Source organism: Xyrauchen texanus, chromosome 22, assembly GCF_025860055.1.
Source record: "Xyrauchen texanus isolate HMW12.3.18 chromosome 22, RBS_HiC_50CHRs, whole genome shotgun sequence".
NCBI lineage: Eukaryota > Metazoa > Chordata > Actinopteri > Cypriniformes > Catostomidae > Xyrauchen > Xyrauchen texanus.
In genome coordinates this window covers 22,079,510-22,096,493 of record NC_068297.1, presented here as the reverse complement: position 1 = coordinate 22,096,493, position 16,984 = coordinate 22,079,510, and the positions used below count along the sequence as shown (strand labels likewise).

Here is a 16,984-nt window from a genome sequence, read left to right as displayed (position 1 = left end):
TACCACCTTTAAATGTAAATAGAGTGCAGCACACACATTTTCAGTTGTCTTGGTTCTGGAAGTGAAAAAAAAAAGAAAAAGAAAAAAAAGAAAGAAAATCCGACCAAAAAAGCAAAGGTTCAAGACTGTGTACTTGACCTCTTTATTGAAGAAATAAACTACAATCTCAATTGTAAAGCAATATGAATTATGTAATTCAACTGATCGTTATGAACGATCTGTTATGAACAAATTGTTGGGTTTCAGGCCAGGTTTGGGTCAGTTTTTAAGTGTAGGGCTGTTAAAGAGATAGTTCACCCAAAAATTAAAATTCTATTATCATTTACTCACCCTCATACTATCTCAGATATGTATGACTTTATTTCTTCTGCGGAACACATTTGAAGAAAAATAGAAAAAAATATCTCAGCTATGTATGTCCTTAAAATGTAAGTGGAATGGTGATCAACTTTTGACTCCAGCAGTTAAATTAATGTCTTCTAAAAGGATACGATTACTTTTGGTGCGAAAAAGATCAATATTTAAATACTTTTGAACTATAAACCATCTCTTCCGGCAAGCTTCACGAGTGCAGCAAGTTCACGTGGTCTCTCGTGTGAGGTATCCGCATTGCCATGTTACAGACTTAATCTCACATTCTTCTCTCGGTTGAGAAATCCAGGTTAAGCACACAAATGCAGCATTGTAATTAAAGAAACAGATCTAATCCAAAACCAAAAAAGCTTCTGCAGAGCATTCCTCCTATTCAGTTGTAAACAGCGCTGCTCTTCAGGCTGTGACTCATAGGCGTACATGGACTGTTTGAGTTTAGAGGGATGGACACCGGTTGCAGCTGTTAAGAAAATATGATATAGCGTAAGAAATATGATATAGTGTTTCTTCAAGGAACACATCTTTCCTGAAAAAAAAAGCTGAAAATGTTGGGAAGATATGGGGTGGACATGTTTTCTTTAGTTCTGGGTCAAGTAAGAGCAGGGGAGTCATTACACTGATAAGTAAACATCTACAATTCAAATGTCTCAAATAGATTAAAGATAAATTAGGAAGAGTCATAATTGTTTTAGCAGAAATTCAGGGGCAAAGTTGCAAGCCGCTGGCACCCCTCATGATATAATATTGGGAGGAGACTGTAATCTTTTGCTGGACACATTCCTTGATCAAAGTGAAGCAAAAGTGTGACTTTAGAGGTGTTGCTACCTATGGAGACAAATAAATCATATAGTTGCCACTTTAATGTATCCCTTTTGCAAAATCCTGAATTCCAACAAATGCTAAAGGCTGAAAGCAATGTCTATATGGAGACCTTCCTCAGTATCCTCTGTGGGCGTGGCTTGGGAGGCACTTATGGTGTTTCGTAGGAGCCAGATCATACAGTATGCCTCATTCATCAAAACATCCAAACCACGAGAACTCGTGGAGTTGGAAGGGAATATTAATAGTGCCGAGGCAGAGTTGAAATGCCAAATGTTTTCTGATGGCCTCAGAAAATTGACCCAATTGAAATACAGATATAATACTATTTGTGCGGAAGGTAGAGTTTTGATTATTCAGGACAAGACAGTCATATTTTGAGTCGGGGGACAAAGCAGGGAAGCTTTTGGCTAGATATATTAACAGAGAGAGCCAACCATTCCCTCAGTGAAATTTGCTGGTGGTGACATTCTTTACCTCGGACATTGATATTAATAATGCTTTTAAAGAATTCTATCTTGATCTCTATAGTTCCATGTCTTCGTAAAACTCCCTAAACTGACGACTTAGCAAAAATATTTTCTTGATTCTGAGATAACCTTGGAGGCGTTTGGTGAGGTAATCAAGGCCTTGCCTACAGACAAGTCTCCGGCGCCAGATGGCTTTGCCGCTGAGTTTTTTAGATCTTATGCTACAGAACTGGCTCCACTCTTGTTAGAAGTTTATACAGTTAAAGAATGGAAAGCTTCTGCCAACCATGACACAAGCACGGATCAGTCTGATTCTTAAAAAAGACAAAGATCCAGGCTAACTGATTAAGTAGAGTTATGACATCTCTTATACATATAGATCAGGTGGGGTTTATTCTGGGCCGCAGCTCTTCTGATAGCATTAGGCATCTCATCAATATTATGGGTCAGTGGTGAATTATCAGACTCTGGTTGCGGCCATCTCACTTGATACTGAAAAGGTGTTTGATATGGCAAAATGGGATTATCTTTTTAAGATTTTGGAAATGTACGGGTACGTGAATACTTTTATTGGATGGATTAAGTTACATTATAGACACCCGGTAGCAGCGGTACAAAAGAATAGATTAATCTCAGATTATTTTACTTTGGATAGGGGCACCTGGCAGGGTTGCACTCTTTCCCCATTATTGTTCTGTCTTGTCCTGGAACCATTAGCTGCTGCGATAAGAAAGGAAGATGATTTTCCAGGGGTAGTGGCGGGAAGTGTGGCGCATAAGCTTTTGCTTTACCCAGATGATATTTTATTAGTCGTCTCTGACCTCACTAGATCTGTGACTTGTCTATTAATTCCTTTTCTATGTTCTCAGGATACAGAGATAATTGATCTAAATCCGAAGCTTTGGCTCTTACAGCATACTGCCCAGTAACGGCTTTCCAGCCTGGGTGCCTTACAGGGCATTAAATATTTTATTTTATTAGTAAACCATTTTAATCACAGCAAATTTGTCTTATTTAGTTAGAAATCATTTTGATCCCTTAATAAAAATTTTTTTTGAGCGATGTGGGCAGGTGGGCTTCATACACTGATCTATGATTGGGAAAGTTAATGTTATTAAAATGAATTGTAATCCAAATGTAACTACCTGCTACAATCGCTCCCTGTAGATGTCCAACTCTCGTAATTCAAGTAATTTGATATAGCGAAGACCGTCATTTGGAATGGTTAGCGTCCTAGATTACATTTTAATCAGTAACATAGGCCGATTAACAAAGGTGGGCTAGGCCTACCCAAGATTTTGTTTTATTATTATGCGTTCAGTCTCAGACATTTGGCTCATTGGACATTTCCACCTGAGAGAGACACTCCCTGGTGTTGTATTGAACAGGAAGTTCTTCCCCCTATTTTGACATTGCAAAGCCTTTCTATTAAACTAATCAGAGAAGTTAAGTTACACCCTGTTATCTTGCATTTGCACTCGGTTTGGACAAATGTGTCCAGAGTGTTTAATTCTGACATTTATTTAAATATTGCCTCAAGCATATGGCTGAACCCTAAGTTATGTATTAATAGGTCTCCTTTTGCTGGTCAGAGTGGATTGTGAGGGGGGGTTACTACACTCGGTGACCTATATGAGAGTGGAGTGTTGAGATCTTTTGAAAATTTGGTTCAACATTTTGGGATTACCAGATCTCAATTCTACAGGTATTTACAGCTGCACCACCTTCTCTGTATTGTTTTTGGGAGTAGCCTCACACAAGAAAGTCACACACATCTGGGATGGCATGAGGGTGAGTAAATGATGAGAGAATTTACATTTTTGTGTGAACTTTAACTTTAACACATCTTTTGGTATGTATCTGTGCTGTTTTTCAATAGTTTGCTATGTAAACACACTGGACAGACGTCTTTGACCATTGCACGGCATCTCTTTTATTTTCTTCAATGACTTAACAGGATCGCCACATTTTTTATGTTGGCAGAGGCCTCCTCTTTGGCGCCCTCACACGGCCCTGAGCAGGCACAATTCATTCTTGGTGAATTCATGTCAATGACTGTGTTTTATGTTCACTCTCACAAAGTAATATGGTTAATCTTGTCTCCTCATATAGTAAGTAATTTTATGCATTTTATGAAAACATGCCTAACATGCAGTACATATGAACATATAATATACCTCACGTCTGTATTTCTTTGATAAAGAAAAGGAATGTTAAAATATACGGAGAAAAACTTCTTATGCAATTTGAATCATTGTTAAAATAAAACCTATTCAAACAGCCATATAATCCCAATGTTGGCACTAGCAATCTACCATATTTTATGGTGCAAAAGAGCTGTTAATTGTATGTGTAGATGCATGATGCTGAGGATAAGCAGAAAGAAAACTTGGGGTGAAGAGAGAGAGAGCTTTTCAGATGGACCATAATTGATGCCCTTTTGCAGGTGAGCATCTTTGTTGAGAGCCTTGTTCCTTATTCTGTCAGATGCCAATTTACTTTTCATTTTTGAAATCAGCCAGAATCTGTAAAAAGCACACAAGGGCCTCTTCTGTTTTTTAATTAGCTTTTAATCAGTTTTCTCCTGGACTCAATATTCTGCCCGCACTCTTTGTGAAAAATTATTGAAAGTAAATATTCATCCATATATGTGTCATTCAAATAAGAAGACCTCTTACAAAGCTTACTTGATAAACACAGGTGCATTTAAAAGAATAGTTCACCCAAAAATGAAAATTCACTCATATCAAACCCATTTGCAGTTTTTTCTTCTATGGAACAGACACACACACAAACACACACACAAACACACACACACACACACACACACACACACACACACACACACACACACACACACACACACACACACACACACACACATGTTGTGTTTCCATGTTTTATGGGGACTTTCCATAGACATAATGGTTTTTATACTGTACAAACTTTATATTCTATCCCCTAAACCTAACCCTACCCCTAAACCTAACCCTCACAGAAAACTTTCTGCATTTTTACATTTTCAAAAACATAATTTAGTATGATTTATAAGCTGTTTTCCTCATGGGGACCGACAAAATGTCCCCACAAGGTAAAAAATTTCGGTTTTACTATCCTTATGGGGACATTTGGTCCCCACAAAGTGATAAATACACGCACACACACACACACACACACACACACACACACACACACACACACACACACACACACACACACACAAACACACAAAATATTTTAAAGAAGATGATGACCCCTTTTATATAAATTTTTTATACATCGACAGTTCAAAGTGATGATAAAAAATTAAAAACACTACAAAAGCACCAAGAATTTGTCCATACAACCCCTTCACTGTATTCCAAGTCTTCTGAAGTCATCCGATAGCTTTGTCTGAGGAATATATTGACAAAAAAGTCATTATTCAACAGGGTCAGAAATTAACAGGGGATCGGGGTGAAAATGGCACTTAAATTGACAAAAATGCCCTCGAAATTCAAAATATGGGCCAAAAATGCCCCCACAATGAGTTAATGTTGTTTTATTAATATAATTTGATATCATCACAAATAAATACAATGCTTTTTTTGAATTTTCACTGAACGTTATTTGAACCGTGCTGTCCGTCATTCAGATGTTGCCGAGTCTAGTGTCGAGAATTAATTTACATTTAAGTAGAACTTAAATGAGAGATCTGCTTCTCAGTCAAATCCCGGCTGCATCAAATCAAATGCACCTGTATTAATGCATCAGATCTAACAATAATTCAGCGAAGACTTGGAAACAACTGAGAAGTATACTTTTTACCTCTGATAATGTTTTCCTAATATCTGGATTAGCCATACCATGTACTGTATAGTAATTATACCTAGTTGTTAAAAAGGTCTACATTCACAGAATGCTTCAGCCACAATGGGCAATTAGGCAAAGAAATGCGTAATGCAGTGGTTTCCTTTAGAATCAAAGCACATGTGGTGTAATTCCCAAAAAACTACTGGTATAAACCCTTTGGCCTTTGGTTTAATTATTGGAATGAAATTAAGTTGTTATTATTGAATGTTATAACCAGTTACCAGCATTTAAAAATAACAGTTTTACTCCGAAACCATTGAAAATGACTTCCCATTTTCAGATACATTCTGCAAAAAAAAAAAAAAAAACTGTGTTCATTTTTGGTTTCGTTCCTTGAACGGTTTTTAGTCCCTGCTACTTACTACATAAAAAGCATGACTAGAAACTCTGGATAAATTACAAAACCACTGAAATGCAACAAAGACGAACAAGGAGCCTGAAACATCTCCAAAAAGTCTCACACCTCACATAACAACAAGAGAGACATTGTGCCTTTTTGTCAAGTCTCACTGTATATTTCAAAATGGTAAATATTTGATAGCTTGGTAGTGACCATGAGTAATATCCCAGACTGTGCCTCTGTTTCTACACACCATGGCAAAACTAGTGTTTCATGTCACATTTTAAAATAAATGTTTAAATTTCCTTTTGTTATTGCTCTTTTAGATTGTGTTTTTTGGCTCACTGAAGCTGAGAGACTGATCTATTCAGGTCTATCACCATATGTAGATGTATTTTACAGGGATCAAATATTCAAATGTACTTACATTTGGTTGGTGCTAAATGATACATTTGTAGGATTCTGAGATGTTAAGTGTACATCAGTAATGTACATCTTAATGTTATGAAAGAATGAATGCCATGAATATGTTATGGGACACCTGGCTGAATGCAATTTAATTTCCTCTTAATTACTCTCTGATTTGGAAAACATCAAATCAATGTTGGCAGAAGAGTTCTGAAATGATTGCTCATATTGTTAATGTGTAGTTTTTAAGGATTCTGAAGAATTACTCAGAAAAGTAAAAGCATTTGTGTAAAAAAATTAATCGCCCCAGATCCCCCATTTGAGCACTGAAATCAACAGGAGACAAGCTATGTGCTGTCTGGATACCACTGATTTTAGTACCAAATGAATAAATGCAAGTTTGAGGGCACAGTGTTTAATAGACTACTGCAATGAAGTTTCAAGTTTCAATTTTATTTTATTTATAAAGCACATTTAAAGCAACGGTCGTTGACCAGAGTGCTGTACAGTAATATATATAGAAACAAAAACACACACAAGGAATCAAACAAATTGAACATAAAACTCAAAAAGACTATCTATAATACTGTGCAGAATTAAAAGCCAGTGAATAATAATGAGTCTTCAGCCTCGATTTAAAAAGAGTCAAAGTAGGAGCCTGTCTAACATGCTGAGGAAGGCTATTACAGATCCTTGGGGCTGCAACAGCAAAAGCACGGTTCCCCCATGTTTCAAGCCATGGGACCAATCAACAACATAAGGTCAGCGGACCTGAGTGGCCTTGCTGGAACGTGAGGTTGGTTGAGTTTAGACAGATAGGTAGGAGCTAATCCATTTAAAGATTTGTAGGCAAGCATCACAATTTTAAAATCAATCCTAAAACGAACCAGGAGCCAGTGAAGTGAAGTAGTATTTTACTCCTGAATTAATTTATCTAATTTAAAACCACTATTTATAATGACACCCAAATTCCTTACAGTTGGTTTCACATACTTGCTCAGGAAACACTGGTCAGTAACTGAGGCAACAGAGGAGCCATTTGAGCCCAAGACCATCACTTCAGTCTTGTCTTCATTAACATTTTAAATGTTTAAGGACATCCAAGCTTTGATGTCATCAAGACAACTTACCAGTGGTTCTAAGAAATTTGCATCATTACACTCCAGAGGTAAATAAAGTTGGGTGTCATCAGCATAGCAGTGGAACAAGATTCCATATTTCCTGATAATATATCCTAAAGGGAGCAAATAAAGGTTGAACAGAATCGGTCCAAGAATAGAACCCTGTGGGACCCCACAAGGAATGGGGTGCTGACAAGGTTACATAGCTTCCAGAGCAGACTGAAAAGCTTCTATCGGACAGATACGATGAAAACCATTCCAGAGCAATGCCTTTAACACCAACACAACACTCTAAGTGAGAGATTAGAATATTATGGTCCACCATATCAAAGGCTGCTGTAAGGTCTACAAACATGAGTATAACAGAGTCATCCAAATCAGTGATTCGTAGGAGATTGTTAAAAACTTTTAAAAGGGCAGTTTCAGTGCTATGACAAGTTTTAAAACCAGACTGAAGAGGCACCAAAAGAGTATATCTATCCAGAAAAGATTGTAACTGATGAAGCACCACTTTCTCCAATATTTTAGATAGAAAAGGAAGTTTGGAAATAGGTCTAAAATTAGAAAAGGTCGGAAATGTCCAAATTGGGTTTTTTAATCAATGGTTGCACTTTGACTCTGATGGCACAACAAGACTACTATATGAATTGGATCATTGCTCCAATTCTTTCAAAAGTCTTTTTAAAAAAGTGAGGAGGAATAACATCTTTTGGGCAGCACGAGGGTTTCATTTTAAATAAAGGTAGTCCACAAGAAAAAATAAGATCCAATGTGTGCCCACCTTTATGCGTGGGACCTGTTACAGACTGTACCTTGTTAAAAGAGTCCAGCGGCTTGGAGGAGCAACATACATAAATATTAAAGTCTCCCACAATAATCATCATATTTTGGCATAAAAATGGTCAACAAATCTGAAAAGTCTTTTATGAAATCTTTATTATATTTATATCTGGGCATTTTGACGCCAGGGGTTCCCACTTCAGCGGCTGGAGGCTTTGGAAAAATAAAAATAACAATGAGAGGTTCTCGAACATAAGAATCCATATGGGTCTAACACTCATGCTTCATCTGTTTTCTGATCTGGAACTATATGAAAGCAGCTAAGTGAATAAACATAAAGGGACAAAATGAACAGGAGGTGCAGCAGATGAAAGTACTCTTCTAATACAGTAATAGTGAGTCCATGGCCTTTTATGCAGCCTGATAGTGAATTGTGCTGTTCCTTTGAAGACAGTGGCCAACAATACTGTGCAGCAGAGTACAGGCATAATCCACTCTCACACTGAGGATCTTTGGGTGTGCACTATACTCTTCATGCTGCTCCATGCACAAACACAATAAATCTGTGCCTTATTACACTATTATCTGTATTCATTGTCTTTATTGCAATCTCAGTTGCACTAATTGGAAATTACTCTAATGTAATCAGCTGGCATTTAACATGAGGTCATGAATTCTGGAGTATGATTTGTGGTTTTAAACAAACAGTATGTAATTTTGTTACAGTAATGTGCATCATGATCATTTTAAATGCAGGATGTTTATTTGATAATTAGCATTACGCTCATATACTGACCGCTGATCCAAAGCCAAATTCTAACAATGATGAATATACAACAGCTTTCATGGAATAATTAACATGGAATTAATTTGTTTATTAATGTGCTTAAATAGTTTTTCATTAAGATGTAAATATACTGTATAGTTATTATTATATAGTAATTACTTATAAATATATTTGGAATACTGGGGCTGTTTATCATACTTTTTACTCCAGTGAATATTTGAAGATTCATTGAACATTTTGAACATTTCCACCATTATTTTCCAGAGAAAAAGATACAGTTCATTGAACATACATTTATTTTTTATGTTGTTGTTGTTGTCATACATTGTTTTGTGTAATGCATAACTAAGTAATGCATTACTGTCATTAAATTACTTTTTTCATTGAAAAAGTAAATTAATGGATTACAGATACTCCTGATGTAATTGTGTTAAATATTGTATAGACTATAGAACAATTCTATTTAAATCAATAGTGAATTTGAAATACAAATTGAACGTCTAATGTTAAAATATCGGTTTTCTCATTTAACGCCGCCCCTTAAATTCTTTGGCCAGTTCATAAATAATGAATTTGATTTTTTTATGATATATTTGAAATTATTAAAAGAACAGTGTCAAGTCTATCCTTGTATTTTTCATCTGATCGAGGTGGAGAAGAGTTTTAGAAAGTAATTATTAATAAGTAATACAATTACTTTTCAGACAGAGTAATTAGTAAAGTAATCTAATTACAACGTAGTTGATGTAATTAGTATTTAGCAGGTTAATTAATTATTTTTTTAGACCCAACACTATATGGCAGTCATAATCAAATGGCGGACCGCGATTCAAAACCAAGGGTCCAGATGAAGCGAAACAGCACCAAACTTAACGTTATCTATGTCAATAAATGTTTCGGATAGTTTTCAAACATGATCGACTGGTTGCCGTTACCAAGTGCAGCGCAGCCGCTCTCTGTCTCTAACGGTGATGAAGAAACACCAGACCGGGGCCGCGTCCTATCCAATCGCGTGCGTTTATGCAAATTAGTCTTGTGACGAATCTGCGTCCTATCCAATCACGTGCATAAGGCCGCCGTAACAGAAAAATACAGTGAGCAGCAATATAGATACTGGCACACTGCAGAAAACAAGAATGAAGCAAAGTGAACTTCATGTGTCTGAAATGAATCCGAGTCCGTCCGTTCAGAAAAAACTATTTTGAGACCGGGCCACATGATTCCAGGACACATTAAACAATTTACGTTTTTTTTCTTCGTCAAAAATTGCCTTTATTATGATCAGCATGTTGAAAGTCTTTCACAAAAATAATGTGTTTGTGAAAGACTTTCAACATGCTGATCATAATAAAGGCAATTTTTGACGAAGAAAAAAAAAACGTAAATTGTTTATTCAAACTTTTACATTTTCCACATTTTCTCTCAAGGGGTACACCTGAACCCCCATAAAGTATCTTTCTTAAATCACAAGGCCTGCTATGCCCCATATGTATCTAAAAATCCTCAAACAAAAATACTGCTGTCATTCAGCATCAAAACAAACAGTTGATTTGATCTTTTAATTTAAAATCTTGTCTTTTAATATTCATATCAAAGTGTACTCAGCTGATGAACTAATTGAAATATTTGAATCTTTTGGTAGGAGATCCCCCAAACCCCATTACTTTGGTTTTGTCTCTGGGGCCCAAATGTCATAATCTTGCCTGATTTTGAAGAAACTGTTTTGACTTTATGATTTTTTTCTTTTACGAAGTACTATTGCTGCCAACTTGTACATTTATAATAACTATTTAAAAAAACTGATTAAGCATTCCTTATGCCATTTCATAGGTATACAGTATACTGACTACTGACACCATGTAAGTTATTGTCTGTACCTTTTCTAGGTTAGGAAATGTAGAGACTGGACCTCTAGGAACTATAATTGAATACCCTTGCTATATGGGTTAAGCTGTCACCAACCAGTAAACCAGTAAGTGTCATGTAAACATTTGGGAGGACACATTCCACTGGCACCACCACCACCACCACCATTACAAAAAAAGTAAAATTACTGAAATACTGTAACTGTATCATGCATTTATGCTATTAGAGGCTTTTCAACAAAATGTTAAAATGAAAACAATTATGAAGCACAAAACGGGTCATGAAACAACACAGAATGGACAAGGTAACTTACCAAAAAAATCAAGCCACTGTATTGGCCAACAAATATTGTACTTGATAAATTGCAATTGATAAATACATTTATGGCATTTCAATTCCATAAGACAACCTGCCCCACATAAAGTTAACCCCTATAGTTGACCCTTGCCTGAATGTTTGCCAGTGTTTTATTTTCCACCTACTTGGTTATCCAACTGCAATTACATGATATGATGATATTTACATTTTATTTTGGGGAACATTTCTTTATAATTAAGAGGGTTTTAAACTAGGTGTTTAAACTCGATACACCACTTCAGCAGATAAGAAGCATTTGTGTATTTGGACTTTTAACTCAAAACATTATACAGCAGCTACTGAGATATTGCCAACTTCATGGTTTCCCTTATGTATAATTAGAATTCTTAGTATTTTAGAAATAATTTTAGTTTATATTCTCAAAGAACATACTCAAAATACATATTGTGCATGCTAGAACTTTATTGTGAAAAACATAGTATGTTTGGTGTACAACCTGTTAAAAAGTAGCAATACAGATCTTTTAATACAACTGTTATGGACACATGAAAGGAGTACTTTGGTTAACAACATGCTGGACATGCATAAATAATACAATACATTCTTCATTACCATACAATGCCACTACATGAATAAACAACCATTATCAGAGTGAATAGCACTTCTTTTCATTTATACCACCAGTGTGTAATTCTTGTATGATTGTATGGATAATTTTAGACAAAAATAAAAATTGTAACATTTTTAAAAATGTTTACATTTGAAGCAGATATGTGAATTTTCCTTTAGGGCTCAATAACACATGTTGATACAGTATATATATAGAGCTTTGATTCAATAGTTAAAGGAATTAGCGATGGTACATAATCTGCCCTCAGACTGTTCAATTCTAGAACATATAGAGGAAACATCTGTATTTCACAGAAGAGAGAAGAATCAGTCTTGTGAAATCTTGCAGCTGGCCATGGGAATGTCAACCAATGTACTTGAAGTGTGCATGCGGAGCATTCGACTGGAGGTTGTGAGGCTGCTCTGAGCACGATGAGGTCTTCTCTGAAACAAGTCACGGCACAGATAGGACAGGAACTTGTTGTGAAGGGAGGCATAAATGAAGGGGTTGCAGCAAGCTGAGCTCATGGCTAACAAATGGCATGACACCTGGATCACATTGACGTGATTTTTGCTCAAGATAGCAAAGTCAGTGTCGAGATCGCGGATCAGGTTGACCACCTGCAAAGGGAGCCAAGAGAAAGCAAAAGAGAGAACCGACACCAGCAGTAGACGGAACGTCTTGCGTCTTTTGCGCCCCCACTTTTCCTGGTTGGAAGGCGTGGCGGCCATTAGCCGAGGTGTTGCTCTGTGCTGCAGGTGGCAGGAGATGGCACAGTAGGATATGGAAACAGCAGCTAGAGGAACAAAATAAGAAAGTAGGAGGAAGAAACAAGAATATATTAGACGATTGAGCTCCTGTCCATGCCAGAACTCCTCACAAACAACCATTTGATGACCCGTCGCACTCAGATCCAGGTACACTGTGTGCAGAGCAGTGGGAATGGACATTGCCAAAGAACAAAGCCATATGCTCACCACCAACCATGCACAGAAAGAACGACCCCCACGGTGCCGAATCGGGTAGGCGACCACTACATACCGGTCCACTGCAATGGCAGTTAGAGAGAGAACTGCCGCGAACACGGTAGCAGTTTGCATTAGGGTAACAAAATGACACGTGAACTGGCCGAAAACCCAACCACGCTCATCAAAGGCATAAAACACAGTCAGAGGAACGCAGAACAGGCACATCACCAGATCGACCAGGGCCAGGTTTCCAATAAGGAAGTTTGTGGTGCTGTGAAGTTTCTTGTTCAGTCCAATGAGAATGAGGAGGAGGAGATTTCCAGAGCATGCCACCAGGACTACTACGGCATAAAGAGGGATGAAAAGTGGTTTCAGTTCCATCAGGAGTTGGAGGCCACTGAAGGAGGAGGCTGATGCATCTAGGGATGCGTTTCTCCAGGATTCATTATGGAGATAGTCCATGGTTGTTATGGTATGATGACTAAACTGGCACCTGTTTGAAACAAATAGACATGATAAGTTCAGAAAATATGAAAATTACAGTATATGTTTTGTAGGAACACCCTTACAAACAATCTAGACAAACTTGCCACAAATTCACCACTCAATATTTTCAAATGCAAATGAGCTTTGCGTCAAACTCTTCTTTGTTTCCAAAGATTTGCTTCAGGTTCACCGCTACCGGTAAAGAACTGCAAACTTCTGGCTAACATTTGCAGCGTATTGAAAGCTCATTTGCATGTGAAAATAATGAGTGATGAATTTGCGGCAAGTTTGCAGAAAGTTTACCAGAATTCTAGATTTTATTTTGTGAGAGCAGTCCCCCTGTAGCAACTTCAGTATCTTTAAATTGTGTCCTTTGTGATACCAACACAAATCCTTTTTCACCAAACTTCCCTGGCCCATATTGGATGTCCACTTGGATTATTTGTATGTGATGAAAAGTGGAGAAGTCATATGCTCAGTGTCTGCTTAAAATAAATGGCTCTTCTAATCTTCAAAAGGAGAGACTTGAATTTCAATATAATCTGCACTTTCTATAAATGGATAAATAAACCTGTATATGAATCCATGTTTCATATAATTTATCCTCATCCTCACTTCTGTGAAATTATGTAAAAACATATCTTGAAATAATTCCATGCGTTGCAATGATTTTTTCTGGATTTTAAGCAAGAGAGAAGACCTGTAAATATCTTCATTTTTGAAAGCTACTGTGCATTAGGTGTTCCAAGGAAAAACATTGAGATTAAATTCCATGAACAGCAACTTGCACATACTTGTGTACTGGTAGTCTCCTTGAAATTGGCCAGACTGCTTTGGCAGACATTTTGCCTTCTGTCTAGGCTGCTGTTAGAGAACACTTGCATAATGTGAAAATCTGGGAAGTCAGTTTATTACTCTCTGAGTTAAGGTGCTTGCTCTAAATGATGAAAGGAATAGGGAGAAATATATAAGAAGATTGCAAAGATTGAACCCAAGATGCACTCTGTTTGTCTTTGACCTTTATATTAAGTGGACATATGAGAGACTGATATCACAGTGAATTCGGAAACAGTACTTCGAAAACAGTTCACTTTTCTTGAGTTATACTCTATCTAACTCCGTGCTTACCGAAATTTCGAAGTAGGTTAGTGTAAGGTTTAGGGATAGGTGTAGGTTTCTCTGAGACTCTAATTAGCACAATAAATGCGTGAACATCACACGTGGCTCTTGCAAGATTTTCAGATCTTCTAGAACTGATTGCATGTGAGAGCTCCAGTTTCCTAGTAAAATGCCCACAGATGGCTGCCAAAAGCAAATTGTATTTAGCTGAAAATGATGTACTACCGTGAAGAGGAATGCATATTTTATAAAACTCTACCCCCAGACCCTAACCCCAAACCTAATATTTGGTGGAATAAAAATATAATTTCAGAGGGAAAATGGAACCTCCAAACTGCACTCATCTCTCATTTTGTGAATGCGATTACTTCATGGTTTCAACACAGCACAAGACCCCAGCTGAAGCACTTCTGGTCACGCCACACGAGAAGGCAAACATGTTTAAATAGATGCAAAAATATCAGATGTGGAAATGGCACTTGTTAGCAACTCTGCATGATGGGTCGTTGCCAGGGTACTAGAACATTCGGAAACAACATGCCTACTTTCTGTATGATCATGTTGCCTTGTGAAGCCGCGTCATACATTAATTTACAATTCAGTCATGTCAAATCCAAATACTTATGTTCTAGCCAATTCATCCTCACATGTAAATGTAAATCAGATGTAAATGGATCATTTACAAATAAAGATTAAAAGATACAAATTAGAATAATTTATAAAATCTAATTTAAACACTTGTCTCAAGAATATATATATATACAGTATATGTGTGGGTTAAAGGTTACTCCAACTGACCTAAATGCAAAGAGCCTTTTAATAAAATGTCTAAAATATCTGATATTTAAAAAAAAATTAAAAAAAATTGACACAATTTTTTTTTCTGTCCCATGACAAAAGGATGCTACAAGCATCTTGGCTACAAGCATCTTGGCTACATCACATGACTTTAATTTGGTGGACAAACGTTTTTCAAATATTAATCATATTTTAAAACAAAATTGTTCCATGGCTTATTTTATAAGAAATAATAATAAATCATTATTCTAATGTCAATATCTAAAATGCCAATATGTCTTTTATATAAAAATGATTATATAATTTATATTAATAATTTTTAAATAAATCTTTGGATGAGAAATTTATATTTTTACAGTCTCTGGATGGTTACACCAATTATATTGTTTACTTAAAGCACCAGAAAAAGAAAATCAAACTTTGAACACAGAAATTGTATTTTTGAATAAATAAATTTTGTTATCATTGACCATAATATTCCACTATAAAAATCACTTTGAAATAAAAAGAGGAAGAATATTTGAAAGTTCAAATGAACAACTGAAAAAAGCTGACCTTTCACTAAAAACTAAAATACTTAATGGAAAAAGATGACTTTTTAAAACGTTGATCAGTTCACCTAATGCATTGATATTACTAGTACTAGTAGTTCTCTCTTATGATTGTATGTAAATAGACTGGCAAAGTTGTGATATCAAATTGTTTTGCTTTCTGTTAAATAGAAGAATGACTCATATGTGATCTGTTCCACCATGAAAGATAACATGTTCAAGTCACACCACTAGACTCTGTAAGTGGAAAACCATCTCTAAAAAGAGAAGGCAAATGTTACATTGCCCTCATGTCTCATGCGTAATCTGTGATGTCAGCCCCCAAAACACGAAAGAGATTCAATTCAATACAGTAACTCGGCATTCTCAATTTCTGACATTCGTAATTATTAGCCATGACAGTGTAACTTTATTTATTTCCCTCTATGGTAAAAGAGGAGTTAAGATATTTCTTTTGGATATCTGAAATAATGACTATTGTGTAACAAGTTTAACGTCTGGCTTTAATAGATCATGAAGATGTAATACTACATGCAATGTTTAAAGCTCCAAATCTAACAACAAAAACGACACAACCTCTGCATGTACATACATGTTATTGACATCTATGAATGAGATTTTTCGATTCATTTTCCATGCTTGATACGAAAAACATACCTTCTTGCTAAAATGTCTGAGTTTTCACAGTCTACACAACAGAAGGAAACCCCATAGAACCAATACACAGCATTATTTATATTTAAGCTCATATCAAGCAAAATAATTGTATTAAAGAAAATAAATTTGCCCACCTTTGTCTTCTTGATCACCTCTTCAGTGGATAATGCATGGTCCACTTACTTCATACAAGGGAACGTGAGGTGCACTTCTTCATAGACTGAGTAAATCAGGACGTTTCGGACAATTTCAGCCAGTAATCTAATCAGACTTCTCAACACGTGAACAGCAGTGCGCTGACCGCCGCCACATACATGCACTGATGACTGGAGATTTCACCCAACACGTCAAAGCGCAGCAAGTGTGGGGACCCTTCAATAACGACCACCCTACTGTCCATATGTAATGACATCTAGGCATAACTTCACAGATATTCCCACTACAATTAAACCTAATTTTAAATGCACAATGAGCAAGTGAAAAAAAGAAGCTGCCAACCTGGAAATATTTTTTTGGGAATCACATGCGCGCTCGAATCGCTTGCGTCCAAAATGCTGTCTAGATAGCTGACAACACACCAAAACAATTTGACGTTTTATTTTAATTACCCTATCCAATATGTAAATGAGACTTAGACCTATTTAGACTTTATATATATAATA

At 36.4% G+C, this 16,984-nt stretch overlaps 1 protein-coding gene across 1 annotated transcript; it reads right to left on the bottom strand.

Moving 5' to 3' along the window:
- Positions 1-12,069: 12,069 nt before the first annotated feature.
- Positions 12,070-16,734, bottom strand: LOC127662678 (prolactin-releasing peptide receptor-like). The gene is made up of 2 exons (XM_052153975.1): positions 16,637-16,734; positions 12,070-13,204 (listed from the first exon to the last, which is right to left on the bottom strand). Exons 1-2 carry the CDS (start codon positions 16,732-16,734, stop codon positions 12,070-12,072), a joined length of 1,233 nt encoding a protein of 410 aa, XP_052009935.1.
- Positions 16,735-16,984: the final 250 nt, after the last annotated feature.